At 48.5% G+C, this 25132-nt stretch overlaps 2 protein-coding genes across 2 annotated transcripts in view; one reads left to right on the top strand and one right to left on the bottom strand.

The window, feature by feature from the left end:
• ADAMTS14 (ADAM metallopeptidase with thrombospondin type 1 motif 14) overlaps positions 1-14235 on the top strand; it is a 122265-nt gene extending 108030 nt beyond the window's left edge. The window contains exons 17-22 of the mRNA XM_069071440.1: positions 599-767; positions 2136-2268; positions 4864-5071; positions 5985-6114; positions 6310-6420; positions 7234-14235. Of these exons, the coding sequence (XP_068927541.1) occupies positions 599-767; positions 2136-2268; positions 4864-5071; positions 5985-6114; positions 6310-6420; positions 7234-7790 (1308 nt within the window). The 3' untranslated portion in view covers positions 7791-14235. The remainder of the gene's footprint in view (positions 1-598; positions 768-2135; positions 2269-4863; positions 5072-5984; positions 6115-6309; positions 6421-7233) is intronic.
• An 8404-nt stretch (positions 14236-22639) lies between these two features.
• Positions 22640-25132, bottom strand: part of TBATA (thymus, brain and testes associated) — a 24277-nt gene continuing 21784 nt past the window's right edge. The window contains 3 exon segments of the mRNA XM_069071272.1: positions 22640-22686; positions 22689-22762; positions 24873-25038. Coding sequence (XP_068927373.1) covers positions 22640-22686; positions 22689-22762; positions 24873-25038 — 287 coding nt within the window.

The following is a 25132-nucleotide window of genomic DNA, read 5'->3' as shown; positions in this document are numbered from 1 at the left end:
GAGCTGGAATGGACTCTGTAGTGGCTGATCTCAGAATGGAGTGTCAGAACCAGAAGGGCCTTTAGAACACCAGAGCTGGGAGGGGCCTTAGAGCATAGAATGCAGGGGCTGGAGTTTACTTGCAACGTAGAGCATCACAGCTGAAAGGAACATTAGGACACAGAACGTTGGAGCTGTGAGAGGCCTCTGAGGGACTCGGCGTCCCTTCTCCGTCTGACAGACGGGGTGGGGCTGACTTGTCCAGGGTTAGCAGGTAGCAAAGCTGGACGTAGAGCCCATTTCCAGTGCTGCTCCAACCCCCAGGTCTGGTTGGGGCCACGCACAGGAAGCCAGAGGGAGGGGCCTCCTTTGGTGGAGGGTTGGCATGGGGGGGTCCCTCCTCCCCCTTCCTAGACCCCTTACAACAAGTCAGTGAGGTAGGCAGTGCAAGTGTTATCATCACCATTTTGCAGATGGGGAAACTGAGGCCCAGAGAAGTGCTGTGACTTACCCAAGGTCACCCAGCTAGTGAGTGGCGGAGCTGGGACTGGATCTCAGGTCTCCTGCCTCCAAGCCCAGCGGTCTCCACACTCCCCCTTGCAACACCTCCCAACCCTAGGTCGTCTTCCAAGGGGACAGTGACTCCAGGAGCAGCCTGACATACAAGTATGTCATCCACGAGGACCTGCTGCCCCTCATAGGGAGCAACGATGTGCTCCTGGAAGCGACCGAGGCGTACGAGTGGGCCCTCAAGAGCTGGTCCCCGTGCTCGAAAACCTGTGGAGGAGGTGCGTCTGCTCTTCAGGACCCACTGTGCGCAGAGCTCTGCTCTTCAGGACCCACTGTGCGCAGAGCTCTGCTCTTCAGAACCCGCTGCGTGGGGAGCGTCTGCTCTTCAGGACCCACTGTGCGCAGAGCTCTGCGCGGGGAGACAGTGGGGACGATCCTCAGTGCCTGCTCTCATGGGCCTTCCAGCCCAGAGGGCAGAGTGAGGGAGATGCAAAGCAAAGTGTTCTCTGGGGCTGGGGTGGCAGGGTGGGCTTCCTGAGGGAGGCAGCTTCTGAGTGGGATTTAGAGTGTGGGGAGAGATCTCACAGAGGAAGGGCAGGAAGGGCCCAAGAGATCACCCAGACCATTTTACAGCTGAGGAAACTGAGGCCCCGAGTCTCAGTGACTTGCTCAAGGTCACAATGTAGTAAAGGGGCCAGGACTTGCAAGGTGGTCCTCTTGTGGCTGACCCTGTACCCTACCCTGCAAGGTCAGGCTTCCCACCTAGGGAACCTCCTGACTAAAGTTCATCTGGAACAGCTCAGGGCAAGTTTGAACATCAGAGAATAGATGAGGTGAGGCTGGATTCAGCAATGTGCCTACTATGTGCAGGGTCCAAGAGACAGGAATGGGGGACCAAGCTCAGAGTTAGGAAGACCTGCCCTTGCACGTATCTCCTGGTGGGAGCCTGTATGACCCTGGGCCAGTCACTTACAGTGGAGACGGTGTTTCCTCTATCAGTGACATCGCAGGCACAGCCTTCCTGCCCCACCCACCCAAAAGGAGCCTGAGGATGCAGCTCTACCCCACCCCATCCCTTCCAGAGACCTTTGAGAGGCAGCTCAGGATGGTGGGAAAGAAAACTGGAAGTTAGGTGTAATGTCCAGTCATGCAGGACCCATGTCTGGCCTTCAATGGGATGTGGTACCTCCCTCAGGGTTCTTATAATTCAGAAGTGCAGATAAGGGAGGAATTCAAAGCATGAGGCATCTGAGCTATACTCTGAAGGAAGCCAGTGATTCTAGGAAGGGGAGGTGAGGACAGAGTGCACTCCAGGCACAGGGCACAGCTTGGGCAAGGACCAGGGGGATGGAATCTTGCATATAAGCTAATGGGCAAGGGGGTGGTTGGGCTTCCTGGATGAAGTGACCAAGGACCAAGCCTTTCAGGGAAGCAAGGCCGAGGGCAGGAAGTACATGAATAAGGAGGAAAGGAATGGGGCAGGAGTGAGTTATTGTGCCAGGCACTGAATTATAGGAGGCTTGTGCCTTGAGCCTGGCATAGGGGAGAGTCTGGCCTGCTTTCTCCTGACCATGGTCCACCCCATGGGAGGTGGCTCCTCTGCTCCTTCTGAAGCCCCTTCCCGGCCCTGTCTCTGCCTGCTCCAGGTGTCCAATACACCAAGTACGGCTGCCGGCAGCGCAGTGGCCATCGCATGGTGCACCGCCACTTCTGTGACCACCAGAAGAAGCCCAAGCCCATTCGGAGGCGCTGCAGCCAGCACGAGTGTGCCCAGCCCTCGTGAGTGCCAGCCCCAAGGCGGGGCTTTCCTTTCTCTCCACTGTCCCGTCTCTCCATCCACCAGGATGATGGGCTTCCAAAAAGCCTGCATGGGAGGAAGGTCTAGTGAGACTGCACTCACTGTAAAAAAAGGCCTGGGGTCTTGGTGGACCCCAAGCTCAGTTTAAGCCAGTAATTGTAGCATCTATATAAGGAGCTGCCTTAGGCTTAGGATACTGGACTTGGAGTCAAGACCTGGGGGCTGATCCCACTGCTGACACCAGCTGTGTGACCCTGGGTGAGTCATTAACTTCTATGGGACTCAGTTACCTCACATGTAAAGTGAGGGAGTTGGGCTAGAGTGCTTCTAAAGCCACTTGTTCTACAACCCTGTGGTCTCATGACCAGCTGGCGGGTGGAGAGATCGCCCCAGAAGCCTGGCTGAGACTGGAGAGCATTTTCACACCGTGAGGAAAGGTCAGTGGCCCCAGCTTCCAGATAAATGGTGCCCTCATGTGTCTGTGGGTGCTCTCCTCTCTTGGCCTGCTCAAGGAAGTCTCTGTTTTCTACTCATTCCATCAATCAATGAACATTTGTTTAAAAATCCTTTCTCTATGCCAAGCACTGTGCTAAGCACCAGGGTTACAAAGACAGAGGGAAGAATCTTTGCCTTCGGGGGGCTTACATTCTAGATGGGAAGACAATGGGTGAGATCAAAGTAGACCCAGTAGAATTTTATGGGGAAGGTACAAGCATCTGAGGAGACTGGATGAGACTTCGCGGAGAAGTTGATGTGTGGGCAGAGCTTAGAATGAAGGTAGGGATTCCAAGAGGCAGAGGTGAGCTAGGAGCTGATTGGGGGCAGGCTGTGCCCTTTACCTAGGCACCCTGCTTGCATTAGTTCCTTCCTTCCTTCCTTCCTTCCTTCCTTCCTTCCTTCCTTCCTTCCTTCCTTCCTTCCTTCCTTCCTTCCTTCCTTCCTTCCTTCCTTCCTTCCTTCTTAGAGTTAAGTTACTTGACCAAGGTTGCACAGTTGTTAAGTGTCAAGTGTCTGAGGCCACATTTGAACTCAGGTCCTCCTGACTCTAGGGCTGGCACTCTATCTACTGGACCCCTTGGCTGTTCTGCTTTGTATTTTTTACTGAGTCTTTTTAGGGTTCCAAGAGGAACTCTTGCCTTCTTCCTGTTTCCTTTTCTACTTTTCATCTTCCCCTAGAACAACTGGGATAGGTTACTCAGATTAGCTTGGGCTCTTTCTAAAGACATATCCCAAAGGGAGGGAGGTGGTGGGGAGGGGTTGATCTCTCAGCTTCAGACACAGAGACTTAGAGGGAGAAGGAGCAGCTCCTTTTTGACACTTAGGACGAGGGGTGTTCTGAGGCAGGCTCTCACTGGCATGAGCTGATTGTTAAATTTCAGTGTGAGTATTTACTCCTCAAAAATCAGCAAATGTCAAAAAATAGGACTTGATTTATTGTTTTGTTGATTCCAGGGGTGGGAGCATGTGGCCTTGAGGTCTCATGTGGCCCTCTAGGTCCTCAAGTGTGACCCTTTGAATCCAAAATTCACAGAACAAATCATTTTATTAAAGGGTTAGAGTTGGATTTGTTTCATGAAGTTTGGATTCAGTCAGAGGGCTGTACTTGAGAACCTAGAGAGTCACATGTGGCCTTGAGGCCACAGGTTCCCCACTCCTGGCTAGACTCTTTCAAGAAGGTGATGGAGAAAATGTTGATAATGCAAATTAAACTTAAAGTGTGTTGTTTATTTTTGGAGAGCCGGTTGTTAAACATTTACAAGCATATTACTGCTCAAAATCCTGTATGTTTTTTCTTAGAACATAGATCATAGCATGTCAGGTCTGGATGAGACCTTAGTGGTCATGTAATCTAAATTCTCATTTTATAGATAAGGAAACTGCTTTATTATCTTTCTCTTTTGGACCTGGGCTATGGTTTTCATTGGAATGAGGAAATCCTGACAAGGAAACTCCCTCCACCAATGCAGATAGCCACCTGCTCTGCCACCTTATAATCTTACTTACCTGGGGACCTGGTTAGAAGATAGTGACTTGTCCAGGGTCACATTGACAGTACATCTCAGAGCTGAACTGTTAACCTTGGTTTTTCTAATTCCAAGGCCGGCACTCCCTCTCTGTCTCTGTCTGCCTCTCCCTCCTCTCTCTTTCTCTGTCTCTCCCCATCTCTCTCTCTCTCCCTTCTCTCTTTGTTTCTGTCTCTGTCTCTGTCTCTCCCCCTTTCTGAATCTCTGATCATTTTCCAGATGAAATCACTTAGGGGTAGAGAGACTGAACAGGATCAATGTAGCCTCCTGTCAGTGGCAAAGCCCCAGGTAGAACCCAGATCTTCAGATATTTCTTCTACTGCATCTCACAATTCTTTGGAAGAGAAGTGAGAAGTGTGATCCATTAGTCATTCATCCAGTCAGCATTTATGAGGCAACTACTGTGTTCTAGGCCCTGTGCTAGGCACTGGGGCTATGAGGACAAAAATGGCAATGATCTCTATCTACTCTAGGGTAAGAAACCCTACCCTTGTCCCAGTACCTCCCACTCTGTGGTTCCTCCCTGGCCGGTTATCCCACTCTCTCTCTCAGGTGGGTAGCTGAAGACTGGGGGCCCTGTAGCAAGAGCTGTGGAAAGCTGGGGGTACAGACTCGGGCAGTCCAGTGCCTCCAGACCCTACACAATGGCACCAGCCGGGCCGTGCATATCAAGTACTGCCCTGGAGATCGGCCTGAGGCCCGGAGGCCCTGCCACCGAGTACCCTGCCCAGCCCAGTGGAGGACGGGAGCCTGGTCTCAGGTGAGTCTCTCTTCAGGTGCTGGGGAGGCCTGGTGGGCCTGTGAGTAAGGCCATGATGGGTGGGGAGGAGGGTAAGGGGCAGGAATGTTGCTGTGAAGCCCCAAATTCCCTTCTGGCTGAGGCCAGGGTCTCCAAATGAGCCTGATCAGGATGGGAAAAAGTCCCTCCCCTGGTCTTGGACGCTGTGATTTTGTAGTCATCCTCATGTACCTGCCTTGGCTTTCATCCCTCACATGAGTCTGTCATATCCCAACATGGTCACCGATGAGCACCCTGTGTGGCCACATGCTGTCTTCAGGCTGCTCTCTCCTCCTTCTCATAGGAATCATTGCTCTTTGTTTCTTTAGAATTTCTTTGTTGGGAGCTTCCCATCTCTCTTGGGCTGACTTCCTCTGCAGGGGCTCAGACCCTTGGAGCCTAGCTAGCCTTTCTCTAAACCCTTTGGAATATGTTCTGTCAAAACCCAGGGTGCACATCATACAGTGCAGAGGAAGGGAATCTGGGTCTGGATTAGGGGATGAATTGGAGTCCAGAGTGAGGTGTAATCAGTAAATTGGAGTCAGACTATGAATGGTTAAATGCCAGACAGAGAAGTTGATGTATCCTAGAAACCATGGAGAGCCAGCAAACTTTGGAGCAAGGAAAGGCAAAAACAGTCCTTTCCTGCCCTCAAGGAGCTCACACTCTATTGGGGAGACAATATGTAAGTAACATACAGGCTGGGTCTGGGGCAGATGGGAGGCAATCTGAAAGGGGAAGGCAGGTGCCTTGTGACAGTGCAATCTTCATTTTTCAAACTTGGCCTCTGGCTGCTCCTGTGACTGGCCCTCATTCTCCCTCCTTCCCTCTCCTTCTCCATCTCTCTTCCTTCATTGCCCTCATGTGTGGCCGCCCCTTCCTGGCTTGGGGACAGTGCTCAGCCAGCTGTGGGGAAGGCATCCAGCAGCGCCAAGTGGTCTGCAAGACCAGCGATAACAGCGTGGGCCAGTGTGGGGGTGAGAAGCCAGAGACCGTCCAAGTCTGCAGCCTGCCCGCCTGCCCTGGTGAGTCAGGGTCCTTGTCAGGGCACCGGTGGTGGGTTGTTGGGAAGGGGCTCCGGGTCACATGGGCACTCTGCTCTGAATTGGAAACCCTGGGGCCTCCGGAGGGGGCCAATCCTCTCTCCCACGGACAGCCCCAAGGACAGCTCTTAGATTCCCATGTCCCCTGACCTGGTCCATGTCTCTCCCCACTCATAGGGAAGCTCCCAAGCATCACAGCAAAGATGGAGACCAGTGAGCGTGTGACCCCCAAAGGCCAGTGGGTGCCTCGGAATGGGCCCCCCGATCCTGTCAACAAGATTTCATTAAGTGAGATGATCCCCTTTCCCTCAGCATAAGAGGCAGCCTGGTGTAGGGGAGGGGGACGGGCCTTTGGTCAGGAAGAGCTAGGTTCTAATCCCAAGCTCTGAGGACAGCGGCTGTCTTTTCCCTTTCCTTGTATCCCGGGAGGTATATAGCAGGAGCTTACTAAATGCTTGTAGACCTACTCAGCTCCTTACTGGATAAGTGACCTTGGGTGAGTGACTTACCCTCTTATTCCTTATCTGTATGGATGGTGTGTGTGTGTGTGTGTGTGTGTGTGTGTGTGTGTGTGCGTGCGCGCGAGTGCATGTGTATTCCTAGCTCAGTTCTACAAGCAGGAGCTTTGTTGGGTTCCCAGGTGGTGGTCACTTCTGGGGCTGAAGCTGCAAGTCTGGTTCCAAACCTGGAACTCTGGTGCCATCCAGTGGGCACTGGTCTTCATTGCTACTTGTTAATATTCACTGGATCACAGGTTTTATCGTTGAAAGGGACGTCAGGGTCATCTAATCTGCTTGCCCCTCGTTTTACATATGTGGAAACTGAGGCCCAGAGAGGGCAAGGGCTTTGCCCATGATTGGGCGTCTAGGAGCTGGGCTCTTCAGGGGAATCCTGCCTTGGTCACAAGCCCCGGGGACCTCACTCCATCTTTGTGGGCCTCAGTTTCCACATCTGCAAAACCAGAGGGTTGGGCTGGATGGCTTCTAAGGTCTCTTACATACAGCCCTAGATCTACAAGCTTTCCTCCATCCTAGCTGGAGGCCGTGGGACCCCCTGGGACCGGGGGGCTGTGGTGACCTGTCCCTGTGATTGTGATTCCAGAGGAGCCCTGCTTGGGGGACAAGTCCATCTTCTGCCAGATGGAAGTCTTGGCTCGCTACTGCTCCATCCCGGGCTACAACAAGCTGTGCTGTGAGTCCTGCGGCAAGAAGGAGGCTGCCCCCATGCCCAGACCAGCCCCCAGCCCGGCCCTGCCGCTGCCTTTCCTCTCCACACCAAGAACCTTTCCCCAGAGTCCTGAGACCAGCGCGGCACCTCCAGGAATAAACCAGACCCTCCTGACGGCCCCCAGCCCGCCGCCCTTGATGGCAGGGGCGACTGATGGACAGCCGGATGCCGGTGATCCTGCCACCGAGCCCCCAGCTCCAACAGCCTCCAGCCCGTCAGTGACTCAGGACAGGCAAAATTGGGGAGCCCTCTGGGACAGGGCCCCAGCCCTCTGGTGGCTCCCAGCTTCCTGGATTGAGGTGCCCACCCCCTCTTCCAGTGACCACATCCCTCTGACCTCTGCCTCTTGGGAGAAGGGACAGCAGAGGAGGGACCGCCGAGGACCGGAGCCCCAAGGCCAGGGCCTGCCAGCAACGTCTCCCATTACATGAGCTCTCGGTCCGGCTGTCTCTCTCACTCACCCCAGGTTTACACAGTCTTTGGGCTGCCCATGGGAACTCCGGAGAACACAGGGGCAGGGCTGAGCGAAGGCTCTGTTTTTAACGATTTGTGTAATTGTCTGTTATTATTATTTGGGACTGTGGTACTCCTTAGCTCTCTGGAGGGGTAGAGGGGGTGAGGTCAGGAGAGAAAAGCCAGTTGAGTGAAGGCGGAGTGAAAGGCGGCAGATTTCCAGCTTTGACGGGCAGCAAAGGCCGCCAGAGAAGGCGAAGGTGCATTGGTGAGTCCCCTCGGCCAGATACCTCAAGGCTCGGATGGCCCAAGCCTGGGGGACTTGCCCTCTCAGGTGCTAATGGGGCTTCGCTGGAAGTCGGTCTAGGCACAGACCGCCCCTGGTGCTGCGGACCCACAGACTCCTTGCTGCTGCTGTTGGGTCCCAGGGCAGCTCTGAAGACCCACACCCTCCCCAGGAAGCCAGGGCCATGAGCCACTTTCAGGGTCCCTGCCTGGGAAAGACGTGGGGCTGCGGATGAGACCGAGGGGCCCTTGCCCATTGGTACTGGGGAAGGAGTCAGGCTTGCTGGGAGACCTGTGTTGTGGCTCTCATCACCTCTTTCTCAGAGCCTTTGGAAGCTCCGAGAGGAGATGCCCCAGGTGTCCTGGCTCCCCAGTCCCAAAGTCCCAGCTTCTGCTGTTCATTACAGTGCTGTGGGTCGGTCAGTCCCTCACCAGCCCCCAAGGCTGGATGCCAGGAGATCCCTGTATGTGACTGAGGCAGGGGGCTCACCTTGGAGTGAGGGCCAAAGACCCACCCCGAGGAAGAGCCCTCCCTTGAGAAAAGAAAGTCTGGGGTGGGGGAGCTCCCTTGCCCTCCCTCTTCAGTCCCAGACTGCTGTTGGGGGCCGACCTTGAACCATTCCTGTGACATCGCCTGGTCCAGAGTTACGGTGTATACAGTGTTGTATATAGCAGCCCCAAAGCTTTTAAATGTGACGTATTTATTAATTTTGTCCCAGGCTTGTGAATTCCGCCCCCCCCTTCTTTGTTTTTTTTTTCTTTTGGCTGCTCCAGAAATGTATCAAAGCACAAAAAAAATTTGTTCCTGTTGGTTTATTTTTGAGGAAAGGAAAACACAAAACATCATCTTTGAGGGGAGCTTCGATGGGCATCTTTGCGGGGCATCTGCAGTCATGCCATGACTGGACAAGCCTCTTCCCTGCTTTGTGACTCAGTCTCCCCATCTGGAAAACAAGGGGGAGTTCTGATGTTCGGTGTCTGAGGTCCTTCTCAGCCCCAACACTCGGGCTTCCGCATGCTCAGGGCCCGCCCGACTTGGGCACAGTGGCATTCTCCATCCTGCATTCTCATGGCTATCTTACATGCCCTTGGGAAGCCCAACTCTTTTCTTCTCCAGGTACATCAAATTCATAGCATCACAGACAGAATAATAGCTGGCATTTCTGTAGCACTTTAGGGCTGCCATAGTGCACAGAACACTGGGCCTGAATCTGGGAAGACTCATCTTCCTGAGTTCAAATCCTGCCTCAGACACTTACCAGCTGTGTGACCTTGGGCAAGTCATCGAACCCTGTCTGCCTCAGTTTCCTCATCTGTAAAATGAACTGGAGAAGGAAATGGCCAACCGGTCCAGCATCTTTGCCAAGAAAACCTCAAATAGGGTCAGGAGGAGTCAGACAGGACTGAAACGACTGAACAACCACAAAAATACAGCATTTTAAGGCTTGCAAAGTGCTTTAAAAATATCATAATCTGATTCTCACAACAACTCTGTGGGGTAGTGCCATGATTCCCATTTTACACGTGAGGAAGTGAGGCAGATGTTGACTAGTCCAGGGTCATACAGCAAGTTAGTGTCTGGGGGCAGGATTGGAACTCAGTTCTTCTTGACCCCCAGGTTCCATGCTTTATCTTCTGTGCCATGGAGACATCTCCATTATTGGGACCGTCTTCCCCTACTTGTGGCTTAGTATTGCATCTAGTCTGGGGTGGGGGTGACTTGGGAGGGTAGAAGGCTGACCAAGTGGCAGCGCCATTGACAAGGGGTGGCAACTTATTCTTTTGGGCTCCTTCCTTTTAATGACATTTTCACATCTTTCAAGGGGAAGCAGGGGTGGTGTAGAGGGAAGGGGGGAAGAGCCAGCATTCAGAGGACCTGGGTTTTTGTATGGGCTCTGTCCTCAATGAACTGTGTGACCGCGAGTTAGTCTCTTAACCTCTCTGGGCTGCAGCTGCCTCGCCGATTATAAAACAAGGGGGCTGGTCTAGGCTAATTCTCCCAGCTCTGACATTGTGTGATTCTACACCCCCCAGAGGTGAAGGGACTTGCCCAGGGTCACCTGGCTAGTTTGCAGCCTGCTGGCACTTAGTCACAGCAGGAGCTGCCTCTCCTGTCCAGGACCCATGGACGGAGAAGAGAGACAGGGGAGGCACTGAACTGATTGGGAAGCAGAGGGTGAGGCCACCTCTGCTGGCCAGGGGGTTCCTGCATCTTCTGAGTCCTGTTCATCATCCCTTGGCACAGGGCTGTGTGCGCAGTGTGGGGGGCAGGAGCAGCTGACTTGGAATCTGAGCCTTCTTTACTTGGTGCTGGGAGGAGCCTTGCCCCCGAGATCTCCCTGGACCCAGAGACGAGACCCGGCGGGCATCACGCAATCTCGTCTTATCTTACAGAGCAGGGCTGAGTCTCAGAGAGGGGACGTGGCTTGTAGCTGCCGTCTCTGGAGCACAAAGCACTTTACGTATTTTATCTGGCTGGGTTTGATGTTCACAGTCACGCGAGGTAGGTGCTATTTTCATTCCTAGTTGCCTTGCCGGGGTCACCCAGCTGGTATCTGAAGCTCAGGTCTTGCTCCCTCCAAGTCCATCACTTAGCTGGGGGTAACTCACCCAGCAAACAGTAGTAGAACCGGGGCTGGGTAAGCTTGAGTTTTAATCTGCTCAGTGCTGGGAGAGAAAGGAGCTGAGATCAGCATGGCCAGGGAGGAGCTGCCCACAGATCCAGGGCCCAGAAGAAAGGGGAAGCCAGGTGTTGGATAGTGTGAGAAATCTGCTCCCTGCAGCGTTCACAGAGCACTCTGAGGGTTTACAAAGCACTTGATAGATGTGATTTCACTGATCCCTACAACAACCCTGGGAGAAGGTGCTATTATTATTCCCATTTAATAGAGGAGGAGACTGAGACAAACAGGCTAAGTGATTTGCCCGCAGTCACACAGCCAGGAAGTGTCTGTGGCTGGATTTGAACTCAGGTCGTCCTCACTGCAGGCCCAGTGCTCTAACTACTGTGACACCCAGCCATCCCATAAAGACAACTTTGAAGGGAGATCATTGAACTTGGTCTCGTGGGTGAGGGTGACACCCAGCTCTACCCCTTCCTACCTGTCTGTCTGATCTTGGACAAGTCCCTTCCCTTTCCTAGGTCTCAGTTTCCTTATCTGTAACACAAGGGGATTGGTCTACATAGCCTCTGAGGGTCTTTCCAGCTCTAATTCTGCAAACCTTGTGTGATTCCATCGTACAGACGGGTAAATGCAACTTCAGGTTGTCAAGCAATCACAGTCTTGGGAGCAGGGAAATGAGAAGTTCAGGATTCAATTCTGTCTGTCCCTGTGGAGCTTGAAGTGACCTGGGGGGGTCTCTTCTCTTGAAATGAGATAGGAAGGTCCCTTCCATCTCTGAAAGGCTCCGTCCTAAGTTCTCTCTCAGACCTGAGATTCTGTGTTCTATGCTCTAAGGCCTTTCCAGAGCTGACATTTTGTATTCCAAGGTACCTCCTAGGTTGGATATGGTTGGATTCTGTGATCCACTGGTTAGGACTCTATATGAAATCAAGGGCTTCTCATCCTTGTCAAGAGGCATGCCATTGTTCCCTGAGCCTTAGTTTACCCTTTGGGAAGTGGAGGAAAATAATCTTCCTGTCCCCCCATCCCAGAGGACTGACTGAAGGGATAACAGCAAAATATTCTCTGACTTTGCCTCCAAAGGACTCTCCTGATGAAGATGGATCAATTTTCTTCTGCTTGGTCTGGGAGGGCAGAGAGGAGATGAGTGGATGGGAGCCATAGAATGAAAGTCTTCAGCTTAATAGGAGGAAAAGCCCTCCTGCTCAGGAGATCTGAAATGGGTTGTCTTCATACAGCTAGTGAGTTCCCCATCAATGGAGGTCCTTCAAGCAGAGGATAGATAGCTGGAGTCTTGTTAGGGATGCTGTTAGAGGTCCAGGGACCTCAGAAGGTCGTTTAGCCCAAGATGAGGAAGATGAGGGTAGGGAGAGGAGTGGTTTGTGGAGAGGAGTGACTTGTCCAAGGTCATGTGGGTCATAAATGTCAGAGTCAAGATCTGAACCCAGGTCACAGTCTTAAGGGATCATAACTTTAAACCTGAAACCCACTCATTTGATACATGAGTTCTTGAGACCTAGAGCTGTAGGTTAAGTAACTTGCCCAAGGTCTTACAGGTAGCAGAACAGAGATTCAAACCTGGCTCCTCTGACTTCAAAGGGTTCTGTATGTACCTGTCTTCCTGTTAGACTGTCAGCTCTTTGTAAGGAGGGATTGCTTCATTCATTCTATTTGCATTGCTTAATAAATGCTAGATTGATTGATTGGCTCAAACCCAGTGTACTCTCCACCAGATCCAATGCTCTTTCTGCTGGAGGGTTCCTGTTCAGGTAAGCATTGGGCTTGATGACACTCAAGGTCCCTCTTCTGATTTGGAGCTTCTGACTCTTTTGCAAATAGTAGAATTTTCTTTGGGGTTCAGGGTTAGTCACTTAGTCAGTCAATAATGATTTAGCTTATTATTGTCCCAAGCACTGTACTAACAGATAGGCTTGCAAAGAAATAGTCTCAGCCCCCAAAGAATTCATATTCTGATGGAGAAAGACAACATGCAAATAATCCTCTCCATACAAGCTGCAGGGGGGTCTCTCAGAGGGAAGGCACCATCAACGGTTATCCTAGTGGGGTTAAACCCCAATAGAAATAGGGGCCACTAAACTGGACTTAAGGTTCCCACCACCTGCAGATTAACATAGAAATCCATATATTAACATTATCTATGTTCTATGTATCTATTATATTTTTATTTATTTCGTTAAATATTTCCCAATGACATTTAAATCTGGTTTGAGCCCATTCGGGAGTGGCCCTTGGGCAATGGGTTTGACATCTGTACTTGGGAGTTTTGAGGGTGGGAAGGGAATTTTCCTCCTGGAGTGTCTCTCCAGTTCACCCCTAGCTGTCCTGTAGAAATAGAGACCCATGGTAGCTACGAAAAGAGGAAGGAGCCCCCTTACCTGGAAAATGTCCTTTCAGCCATGTTGTGGCTTTCCCACAGACAAAGAAAGAGTGCTACGTGACCGCTCTCTGCCTTAGTTTTTCATTTGTAAAAGGGGGGTCATAATCGCACCAACCTCCCAGAGATAGTTTAAGGGTAAAATAAAGTAATGTTTGTAAAGTGCATCGTGAATCTTAAAGCAGCATAGAAATACTATTATTTGCAAGTATCCAAATGTATGCACAAGAATAAAACAAGAGAGAGAAAACATAATAAGCTAAGAAAAAACCAATTGTGATGATGAACAGCCAAAAAAGATTTCTTATGTGCTTCTTTGTGCCTGGTGCTGGGCACATGAAGACAAAGATAAGACAGCCTCTGTCTTCTAGGAGGTTACAGTCAGAAATTCAGACTGGGTAGTCTTGGTCACACGCACAATTGCTAAATGGCAGGGGCAGGGGCAACCTGGAGACAGCTCCCACAAGCCTCAGGGTGACATTATTCAATTTTTAGGGTGGACATCAGTAAACACTACAAATCAAGGTTTGATAGTGTTAATTATCCAGACTTGAGAAAGCGATGGAGAAAATGTCTTAATAATGTAGATCAAACAGAAAAGTGTGCCATGGGTACAGGTTTTTTGGGGTGGTTGGGTGGGGAGAGCCAGATGTTAAACATTTACCGGCACATCCTTGATTCAAATCCAGGTCTTTCTAACTCCTAGCCACTTTTTAGATTGTACCACACTGTAAATAAATACAAATCTAACTGTAAACTTTTGTTATATAGTATAGAGATGATTTGTTTTAAAATTTATGATAGAATTTGCTTGTGAATCCTTCTAGTCCTGAGTGTTTTATTTTAATACAGCTCATTAGCTGTCTTTTCGATTACTCTTTCTGATGTTTCTTTATTTAATCTATTTCTTGTTTTGTGAATTGGGGGATTTTTATAGTTTTGTGAATATTCATCCGTGTCTTTTTTAGTCTCAATTTGTTGGTATATGATGATGTGTAATAGTCACTGAGAATTTTCTTTATTTCTTCTGTATTCTTGTGATTTCTCTCATTTTATTTTTTATTTTGGTAGCTTGTTGTTTTGTTTTCATTTTAATTAAATTTGTTAATGGTTTATTAATTTTATTGGTCTTTTTAGGAACCCAACTTTGTTTTATATATGTTATTAATTCACTTGTTCATTCAATTTTGTTAATTTCTCCTTTAATTTGGCTGATTTTTTATTGTGTGCTTGGTATAAGGATATTAATTTGTTGATTTTTCTCATTTTAGCTGCAAACCCAACTCACTAATCTTCCTTTTTTGTCTTTTGTTAATATAAATGCTCAGGGATACAATTTCCCCCCTGAGAACTACTTGAGTTGCATCCCATAAAATTTGATATGTTGTATTCATATTGTCATTATCTTTACCATAGCTTTAAAAAGTATTTCTATAATTTGTTCTTGGACCCAAACATTATCTAGCAATTCATTTTTTTGGTCCCAGTTTAAAAAATGCATCTCTTAACCACAGTTTCCTTCTTGATAACTATTTTTATTGTAATATGGTCTATGAACGAAGGACTTCAAATTTCTGCCTTTTGAGGGGTAGAATTCACACTGTCAGTCATCCATAGTTATAAAATCTTAAAGGATTTTTCTTGTTGAAGTTCTGCTTCTAGGTTGATTTCCATATCAAATCCAAGGCTTGTTTTCTTCACAAAATAAAAATAAAAATTCCTACAATTGTTAAGGCAAGCCAAATGCCCTTCTCTTATTCTCAAAAAGTACTTAACCTAGCTGGGTGAAGCTCAATTTCCCTCAATCATATTCCAGCTCTTTCCACTGTTCTTCATCTTATCTGTAAAGTCTTGTGTGATTCAGATTGTTTTTTTCCTGACAGATAATATTTTTCCTCATGACTACCAGTAAAATAATTTGTCATTGTACCTTTGGAATCTGATGACAATATGTCTGAATGAGTCGCATCTGGGTTTATTGCTAATGGTGTCTTGTAGGTTCTGTCAACCACACTACTGGGTATATACCCCAAAGAATATATATGTGTATACACACACATACATACATATGTATATATATATATGTATATATTCTGACAACCACACTATTGGGTATATACCCCAAAGAATATATGTGTGTGTGCATGTGTGTGTATATGTGTATATATGTGTATGCATGTATGTATATGCCCCAAATGCAGAGGGCAAGGTCCCATGTATATCAAAATCAATGCCTCCCTTCCTTGATTTCAGCAATTCTGGGACCCTTTCTTGTATGATTTCCTAAAATATGAAAGATTTTTTCTTCTTTATTTTTGGTTTGAAAATACATGCTTTCAATTCTAAGATACATCCTCAAATTCCATCATATTTGGTAATTAAGTCATAAAATGCCCTTCTAGTTGAATTGTCCTTAGATTTGCTTTTGCTTTGCCCTGTTCCTGGTTTGTCTTCCAGTGGGACACTCTTCTCAGTGATGAAAGTTTTATTTATATTTTCCATGGCTGTTTCATGCTGTGGATCCATGTTCCTTCTTTGCTGATACCTGTTCTGTGTATTTGGTATCCAAGTTGATGTTCCTAGTGAAAATTCTGGCTTTGTGTGGTCATTGTAGATTTTAATTGGCCCTCCCCACCCCAACTCCTTCTAGTGAATCTCTTTGGTTTCTTTTGTCTCCCAAGATTCATTGATTATGTTATAGTCTCCCCCTTCTCCAACTTGCTAATTTCCTTTACTGATGCTCTTTTATGTTTTTTAAAAAAATATTTTGTTTACCCCCACTCTTCTCTTTTCCCCCCTTAGGTGTTTCTTTCATTGTTCTGTAGGGAATTTGGAAAAGTCGGTCTGCTTATAATTCTTCCCTTTACCATCTTGCTAAAATTTTTTTTTACTCCCCCCCCCGCCATTTTCAGATGAAATTGACTCTTGTAGAAGAAAGTTGCTTAAGGTAAAACAGAATTCAAACTACACCCCACCTCTTCCAACCTCCAGACTACTGTGAAGAAAACACTTTGTAAATCTCAAATCACTTTAGAAACGTGAGTTCTTATTTGTATTACAGGCACGAGCAAGAACTGTATGGATAGGACAAACGTGAATAGTCTTATTTCAGGTTCAAGATCTAATCTTGCCCAGAGTCCACTCATCCCAAATCATCTAGGATAGGAAGAATTCAGAGAAGCATGAAAAGATTTGTATGAATTGATGAAGAGTAAGAAAACAGAACCTGGAAGGTGGCATACACAGTGTAGGGGGTGAGACCTTTCTAGTCAGGATCTGGACACTGGAAGAAGTCTTCTCTCACCATGCCATTATGTGGCTGAGGCTCATGAAACATTCATTTGTGGTTCTTATGGTTCTGTCTCTTCCATTCCCCATCCCCTCATCAAACCCCACATTTTTATCACTTCCTTTAAGCCTTGGAGAGGCTCTAGAGAGTTTAGAAGACTCATAGGAACCCGAGAAAGTTAGATCTGGTAGAGACCTTGGTATTGAGGGAAAGGAGCAGAATTTAGTGCCTATGTTCAGGCCTGGTGTTGATGTTTACTAGGGCCATGACCCAGGCCATTCATTATCCTCTTATATGAAATGTAGAGATTAGATCCCTGATAAAAGGATAGCAGAACTGGAAAGGCTAGGGTTCTGAGATGTGGAGCTGGAAGGGTCTCAGAGGGCATCTAGCCCTACACACTCTATTCATATGTGGGGAAATTGGGGCTCAGAGTAAACAGCTCAGCCAAGGACTCACAGTAGTAAGTGACAGAATGGTATTTGAACCCGGGTCCATTGACTACGAAACTAGTGTTCTTTGCTCTGCCTTATGGTTTTCATACCAGAGTCATTTACAATTATGTGCCCCATCCTGTATAAGGAAAATCTGTTAAGAAAAAAATTTAACACAGTGATTTCATATGATAATATATATCCCATTCCACACCCATAGTCCCCTCCCTATATACTTAGAGAAGGAACTGCATAGGACCAGAAAAGCCTAGATTTGGAACTAGAAGGAATTATAGAGGGCCTCTAGCCTGCCTCATCTTATAGGTAAGAAAACAGGATTCAAATCCAGATGCTCAGAGTCCAAATCCAGTGCCTGTCAAGAACAGGACCTGGTACATAAGAGAGGCTGAACAAATGCTTTTTGGGTCAGTGAATGGATGAATAAATGAAGAAATAGAGGGATGGATGAATAGATGAATAAATAGATGATTAAATGAGCAGATGATTAAATGGATGGATGAATGGATAAATGAATGGATGGGTGGATGAAATGAATCAAAGCTCTCATTACCTGTCCCGACTATTGTAATGGCCTCCAACATGTCGTCCAGCTCTGCCTTCCATTCCATCCTTTGAACCAGTGCCAGAATAAACTTCTACATGTTATCCCTCTAACTCAAAAGCCTTCAGTTGCTCCCTATTGAGGCTGGTAGAGGGCACAATGGAGTCAGGAAGAGCTGAGTTCAAATCCTGCGTGACCCTGGGCAAATCCTTGTCTTCTAGCCTCATAGCTCCAACCTCACAAGGTGGTTGTGAGAATCGAATGAGATAATGCACTTAGAGTGCTTGACAAACCTTAAAGTGCCATACAAATGCTAGTGATTGTTACCGACCATGTAACAATATCTTCCCTCCTTAGCCTGGCATTCAGAACCCTCTGTAACCTGGTACCACCTTATGCCCTGCTTCCCTCCATGCCCTCTATGCTCCAGCCCCATTCCATGACTCTCCCCCCTCCCCCAACACACCAAGTTTTCCTTCCTCCTCACCTTTGCTTAGGCTGTTTCCACTGCCTGGAATGCCCTCCCTCCCCCTATTACCAATTGAATTTCTAAGCTTCCTTTAAGGCTTCAATCAAAAGCCATCCCCTTGTGTGCCCCCTCTATCCCCCTTAGACTCCACACAGCAGTTAGTCCCTTCTTAGGGACTTACTAGTCATTTACCAAGAGCTTTACAAAGTTCTCTGTAAAGGTGTTTCTGTTGTAGGGATCAGAACATGCTTCGTATCCAGACAGTCGGTGCCAGATTCTAAGCTCCATAAACCTGGGGCCACCATAGGTGAAGTCCTATTAACTTTGATTCTCCTCATTATCATGTTCTCCCTACCCCTGGAGGGCAGAGCTAGCTCCAGCAAGAGGCCAAGCAGGTGACCTTTTGGATTCAGGCAGGGAAACAGAGAAGCTGGGAGGGGGGTTTAAAAACGGGGCGGGGGGGAGGGGAGGTGTGTCCACAACTCAGGCATTCCATCAGCAGGTGCTAGGGCAAGTCTGGTCTCCATCAGGCCACAACTTCCTTCCCTTCTCCCTCCCCACAATCTGTGATTAGGAAACCAGTGGAGAATCATTTGGCTTATTGGAAGGAAAGGGGCGTATTCAGCCTGGAAAAGAGAAGGCTGTGGCCAGGAGGCCGAGAGGGGGACTGGATTTGTTCTGGTTGGCCCTGGAGAGAGCAGATGATCTTAACTTGGAGAACATGGATCCCCAAGGGGTCACTGCAGAGATATCAGAGTCTGTGAACTTAGATAGGAAAAACATCTTTATTTTCACTGTCTAGTTTCTCTTGTATTTTACTTTATGCTTCTGAGAAGGGGGCCATAGGCATCCCCAGACTGACTGCCTAAAGGGCCTCAGAGGTTCAGAACCCCTGGTCCAGAGGGCAGAGCCTGGGCCAATGTGGGGCTGGGGCAGGGGCTAGGTAAAGGAGCTTTCCAACAATCAGAGCAGTCTAACAAGGGATCAGTGTGGCCTAGTAGTGAGATCATCAGAAGAGACATCCAGATGCTTTGTCTAGCTGTGTCCTTGGCCCCTGTTCTGAGCTTCCTTTTGTTATGTTTATCTGGCCCCAAGTGTGTTCTTTGGACTGTTAGCTCATCAGAGGGCAAGGGTGTATTGTATCTATCTTTGCATTTCCAGAGTCTGTTCCAGGGGCCTTCCTGCATGGACAGAGTACTGGGCTTGGAGCAGGAAAGATCTGAGTCCACGTCCTACCTCAGACACTCATCTTGCTCTGTCTGGGCCTCAGTTTCCTCATCTGTCAAATGAGGCAGTTTGGGCTTGGTAACCTCTAAGGTCTCTTCCCTGGGGAAGGGCATGGCAAACCCTCCAGGATCTCTGCCAAGAAAACCCCAAATGGGGTCACCAGCAACAACAAAATTGTCTCTCCCAGATCTAAATTTATAATCCTAGGAAAAGTCTGAAAAATCCTTGTTTAAATTGAAGCAGGCTGTATGGACGGCTGGGGGTGGGAATGGAGGGGAGGCTGGACCAGTGAGGCGTCCTTCTTCTCCTGGAGCTGACCACCTGCCCAGAAGTCTCAGTGGCCAGGGCTCCAAGATGAGGAGGAACCCTGTCCTAGGCTGTCAGGGGAAGATGGCCTCCTTGGGGCTTATGGGTATGTAAGGGTTATGGGATTTAAAGATCTTCCATGCCCCGTTGGACTTGCTGACGTAGCAGGAAGGGGCGGAGCAAGAGGAAGTGGAAGCCAAGCTAGCGTTCCTGTGGCTGGCGGTGGTGGCGGTGGTGGCAACGGCGGCAGCAGCAGAGGCAGCGGCAGCGCAAAGCCCTTTTTGACTTAGCCAGAATTTCTGCTAAGGACTCCTGCTGAGAACTGCCAGGGGCCGGAGCTGCTGGGAGCACGCTTCCCGGACGCTGGGTGGTTGCTGTTTGTGGGGAGAGGAGGACCTTTGCCTGAGGTAGCCTGTTCTGTTTTAAAGGCTTGAAAATGTGGGTGCTTTCTACTTTATCTACCTGTGCCAATATCATAACTACTCTGATGGCTTTCACTTTCTGGTTTTGGGACTCAGTCTTTTGGTATCTTAATAAATTTTCTAGTTTATTTCCCCATATGGCAAGCATGACGTATTTTGTAAGGGATAATTATATCAGCATATTTGTAATCTCCATAGGTATTGTGAATATGGCATTGCTGATACAGGGTATATGGGAGGACTGGCTGCAGGCAGGGCTGACTGCTTGGGCTTACATGGGTGGAGTGAGGATGCTTCAGTGGAGATCATCCCTTCTCCTGGAAAAACCACTCAGAGCGCATGGCCTAGGGATTGTGGGGTCAGCAGTGTCATCTTGGTAAACCAAAGACAACGTATTTTATTTTACAGAGACTGCACCAAGCAGTCATCTGGATGCAGGAGAACCCCCTGCCTCCAGCAGGCATGGCCTTGCTGGGACGCTGCCTGTGGAGATGGGAGAACATTCTGGCACTCAGTTACACCTTCTTCTTTCTGTCCTCTGGATTTTCACAAAACTGTAGAACCTCAGCGTTGCCAATGCATTCTGAGAAAAGAGAAATGGTGTCAGGAAGGGAAGGGAAAAGAAGGGGTCTAGCATCCCCAGTCTAAATGCTGCCCCAGAGTCTGAGACCAAGATATGGGTATGACGGAGGCAAGAACGCCCAGGTCAGAGTGAGAGGCTTTAATCCTGCCTTGGCGGCTTACTCCCTATGTGACCAAAGCCAGGTAATTTCCCTTCTCCAGAACCTGGTTAAATAAATGGGATAATATAAAATAAAGGGGTGGACTAGGCCCATTCTAGACCCACATCCTAGGATGGGGTTGTGTGACTTTGGACCAGTCACTCTCTCACGCAGGGTGTGGGCCTGATTAACTCCTGTTTCCCATTATGCCTTGGCAAATTTACCACATGGCTGCCCTGCTGGTCAAATCTCTGTTTGCCTGCGACAGGTTCAACTTAGATGGAAAGGCAAGGAGTTTGGTCTGATAGATCCAAAGAGGCCTCACCAAGGACCTCCAGCTAGAGGGAGGACTCTTCTTGCCCCAGGCATCACTCCGTCCCTTTATCAACCAACCAACATTTCCTAGCTACCTAGTATGTGCCAAATGCCAGGGCTAAGCCTTCCAGCCAATTCATTTATCTTCTCTGGGGACCTTGGGAGTCCTAAGGCCATTTCTTTGCCATTTTAGACTGGACATTGACAAGCATCATTGTTAATCAAGCTTTGGTGGGAAGGGGGTTGTAGGAGGTAGTTTAAAGCATTTATTAAGCACTTACTATATGCCTAGAATCATTTGCTCTAGTTCATTCCTAGAAACCATGCTAATAAGGATTCAATGAGAGAACCTGGGAGAGTTAACCAAGTATTTGAAGGGCCATCCTATGACTGAGGGATAAGGCTTGTTCCGCCTTGCCCAAGAGGACAGTATGAGGGGCAATGAGGGGATAGGATGGGGTGCAGAGAGGAAGATTTAGGCCTATTGCAAAGGACAGTTTTACAGATTAAAACTGTCCAAAAGTGGAATGCTTTGCCTTATAAGGTTACTGTAGGCCATGAAATATAACTGGGTGATCACCTGTTGGGGACGGTGCAGAGAAGATTCCTGTCAAGGCATGGGTTGGGCTGCGTGATGTCCCTTCCAGGGTGTTCCCACCCCCGATCAAGTTGGGATGGGCTGAAAGATACTCCTTTATTCCCCCTGCCATGTCTTAAGGTGCTCATAATGAAAATGATTGAGATTCATCTGGGCTGGGCTGTCTGCCCCTCTAAACCTGAAGAGGGGGGTGTTTGGCCAGGCCAGGGCAGTGGGAGTGTGTCCATAGCTAACACCCACAACTCTGAATCTGTTCATTTTGGAAACTGATGGTCTGCTGTTTTAAGGCCCTCCAACAAGATTCTGGGCTTCTCGATGGCAGGGACAGGAACAATATCTTCTCTCAAATGTAATCATGGCTAGCTTTTGTAGAGTGCCTGCACTGTACAGATGTCATATCATTGGGTCCCCACAACAACCATGGGAGGTAGGTGCTGTTATCACCCACATTTCACAGATGGAGAAACTGAGGCACAAAGCGGGGATGTAACTTGCCCAAGGGCACACACCTTGTTAGTGTCGAGGCAGGACTGATCCTGGTTCCAAATTTGGCACCGTGCTCTATCAGTCGCCTTGGACACTGTGACCCTGTGCAAATCCCTTTCCCTCCCTCAGCCTCTGTTTCCTCATCTGAAAAAAAATATCCTACCATCTTTGGTACCCACACCTCACAGGGTTATTGTGAGAGCTGAAGGAAATTCATGTAAGTAGAACACTCTGGGACATTTAGAATGATGTGTAATTATCATCTGCTGCCCCAGTGAGGCCTGGACACACAGGAGGGGCTCGAGCTAATATCCTAGGATGTGGAGCCCAAAGGGAGCATATGGGAGCGAGGCCAATCCTATCCTTTTCAGAAGGAGCCCCAAGTCCCACCGGGAATAAGCTGGTCTTTGATTTGGCACTATTCTGTCCATTTGCTCTTTGGTAACCCCCGGGCGAGGAAGGGGTGGGGCACTGGGGTTGGGGGCAGCTCTGGTTTGGGGCCAAATGGACTTCATCTTGCAGACAGCAGCCCCTCTAGGGAAGGCAGATGAACAGTCTGAGCTTTGGCTTGAGAATGAAAAGCAGCGGAGGGAGGGGTCCCTGGCTTGGCCATCCCCCCTCAGTGTGCAGGGTCCCACTGTTGGGGTGGGGGGCAGGAGTGGCCACTGCCAGATGACTCACTAGTGTGGCCCCCTAATTCTGTAACCACAGAACACAGCCTGAGAAACCTGAATCTTCAAATTTAGAGTAGAATGGATTTTACCTGGTTTTTCCTGTGATGATACAGGTTCTGCCTTTGCTTTTGGTCCGTTTTGACTATAATCAAACAGAGAGAAGTTTGTTATTGACATTTAATCAGTTAGACACGGAGTAGGAGTGTGTGTGTATTGGAGAAGGGGTATGTGTGTGTGTGAGTGTGTGTGAGAGTGTATGAGTGTGTGTATTAGAGAAGGGGGGTGTGTGTATGTGTGTGTGTGTGTGTGTGCACGTGTGTGTGTGTGTGTGTGTGTGGTGTTGCCATGCTGGGCCATGGATTCTCCTATTCCTGGTATTTTGGTGGCCAATGGGTCAACCCTCCAGGAGAGGCCGCAGAAGCCAGAAGTCTGGTCACTGTGGATTATCTTTAAGACTGCCAAGATTTGCTGTTGTTATTATTGTTATTACTAATAATCATCATCATTTGACAAGATTTGATCCCAAGAAATCTGGCGGCTGATTGTGAAGAATCTTTGGATCAGAGATGCAGACAACTCTAGACTCCCTCAGCTGGAGAGAAGCTAGCCACTGGACTCCCAGTGATTTAGAAGAGGCCGGGGTGGCCTCATCTATACCTGACCAAGAATCCCCTCTGACCTTCCTGACAAGTGGCCATCCAGTCTTTGCCCGAAGACTTTCCCCAAGAGGGGCATCGTTTGCTTCTTCCTGTGGCACCCTATTTTACTATTGGACAGATCTCATAATTAGAAAGGTTTTCCTTTCATTAAAACTAAATCTGCTACTTTTGGAAATTTGCCCCTCCACCCAAGAACCCACAGGGGTTCCAAGCATTGGGCAAGGGTAGACCTTGAGGATGTTATGTCAGTGATATTTACAGGGAAAGTCAGCACTGATGGGAGTGGGACCCTCTGGGCCTCCAGGGGAATGACTTCTATCTCTGTGAGTCATAGAGACGAGACAGAGCCATAACTGCAGAGGGTAACCAGGATTCTGTCCCAGGATGTCAACTTTGCAGGAAACGGAGTCTAAGTCCTCTTTTCTTTTCCTATTGCATGACTTCTTGGTTTGTGAATGTATATATTTGTGTGTAGATAGATGTGAATGACCACAACTTCTGTTCCATTGTGGGTCTGTTGGACCAGGGGTATTGCTGTAGAGGTGGGAGACTTTCTTCTGTGCCCTTCCTTCAAGGAATTGCCTGTCTCAACTGCACTGTACCCAACCAGAGTAGATTTCCCTCTGAGTGTCAAATCCCTCCCCACTGCCCCCCAGGCCCTCCCTACCAATCTCTGCTACAGGCACCAGAATTCCTAGTTATGACTCTGGGATAAAAGATGTTAAAAATATGACTCAGTGAAGACGAAATCTTGCATTTCTTAGATAATGGGGGAATTTTAACTTGTTCCCCAAAATAACAAATGGTAACTGAAATTTATGTAGCGCTTTAAGGTTTGCAAAAGGCTTTGTATACATTCACTCCTTTGGATCTCACAATGACCCATGAAGGTAGGGGCACTGTTATTAAGTCTGTTTTATAGATGGGAAAACGAGGCTCAGAGATGTTCAATGAGTTGGGCATAAACACACGGTGAGTAAATGTTAAAGGAGAGATTTGAATTCAGCTCTGCCTTAGCCACTAGTTATAATTATGTGGGCAGGTGAAAACATTTAGATAAATTCTGCTCAGTTCAGGTGGGCTGCTCTGCTTGAAGACTTCCAGGTGTCCCCCTTTTGGGAACACTGTAAAGGAGATTCCTGCTCAGGAATCAGGGGTTCGGCCAGACAGACTTTGAGGTCCCTTTCAACTGTGGCAAACTGGAACCCCAGAACTTGCTTTAGAATTCTGACTCTTCCTTTTGCTCCTGTTGAATTTGGACAAATCATACAACCCCTCTTGGCCTTCTGTGTAAAAGGAGGGTTTGGACCCTGATTCTCTAAGTATTTGCTTTGCCTGCTTCACGAGGTCGGCCCTCTAGGAGAAAGAGGGTAAAGGAGGCTTGGGCTAATGCAACCACAGAAGGGGTATCTGAACCTGATAAGCTGTGGTACCTTGGGAGGGTCTCTTCCCATCTCTGGGCCTCAGTTTCTTTCTCTGTAAAATGAAAGTCATTGGATTTGATGATGATTGCTAAGGTCTTACCACTTGGGACTTCAATGATTTGGTTACACTCTGGCACCTCTATCCAGCTAGACCTGAGGTTTGGCCCACCTTTGCTTCAGGCTCCTCTGCGGTATCAGGCTTTGGTTGAGGACGGCTGAGCTGTTGGGGTTGGTGGACTGAGTTTTCATGATCCTCTCCTCCGGCAAGGATATCAGGGGCTCAGGTAACATCCCAGCCACAGCCATCTGGAGGAGGCCCAGGACTAGGTCCTTTTCTGAAATGAGGATGCCTAAGGGTGAGTGGGGGCAGTGGGAAAGGGAGGTGTGTGTGTGTGTGTGTGTGTGTGTGTGTGTGTGTGTGTGTGTGTG

This window comes from Petaurus breviceps, unplaced genomic scaffold, assembly GCF_028583685.1.
Source record: "Petaurus breviceps papuanus isolate PSGF00001 unplaced genomic scaffold, PetGlider_PUasm1.0 90825, whole genome shotgun sequence".
Lineage (NCBI taxonomy): Eukaryota > Metazoa > Chordata > Mammalia > Diprotodontia > Petauridae > Petaurus > Petaurus breviceps.
Note: the sequence above shows the minus strand (reverse complement) of the source record. Positions and strands in the feature narration are given on the sequence as shown.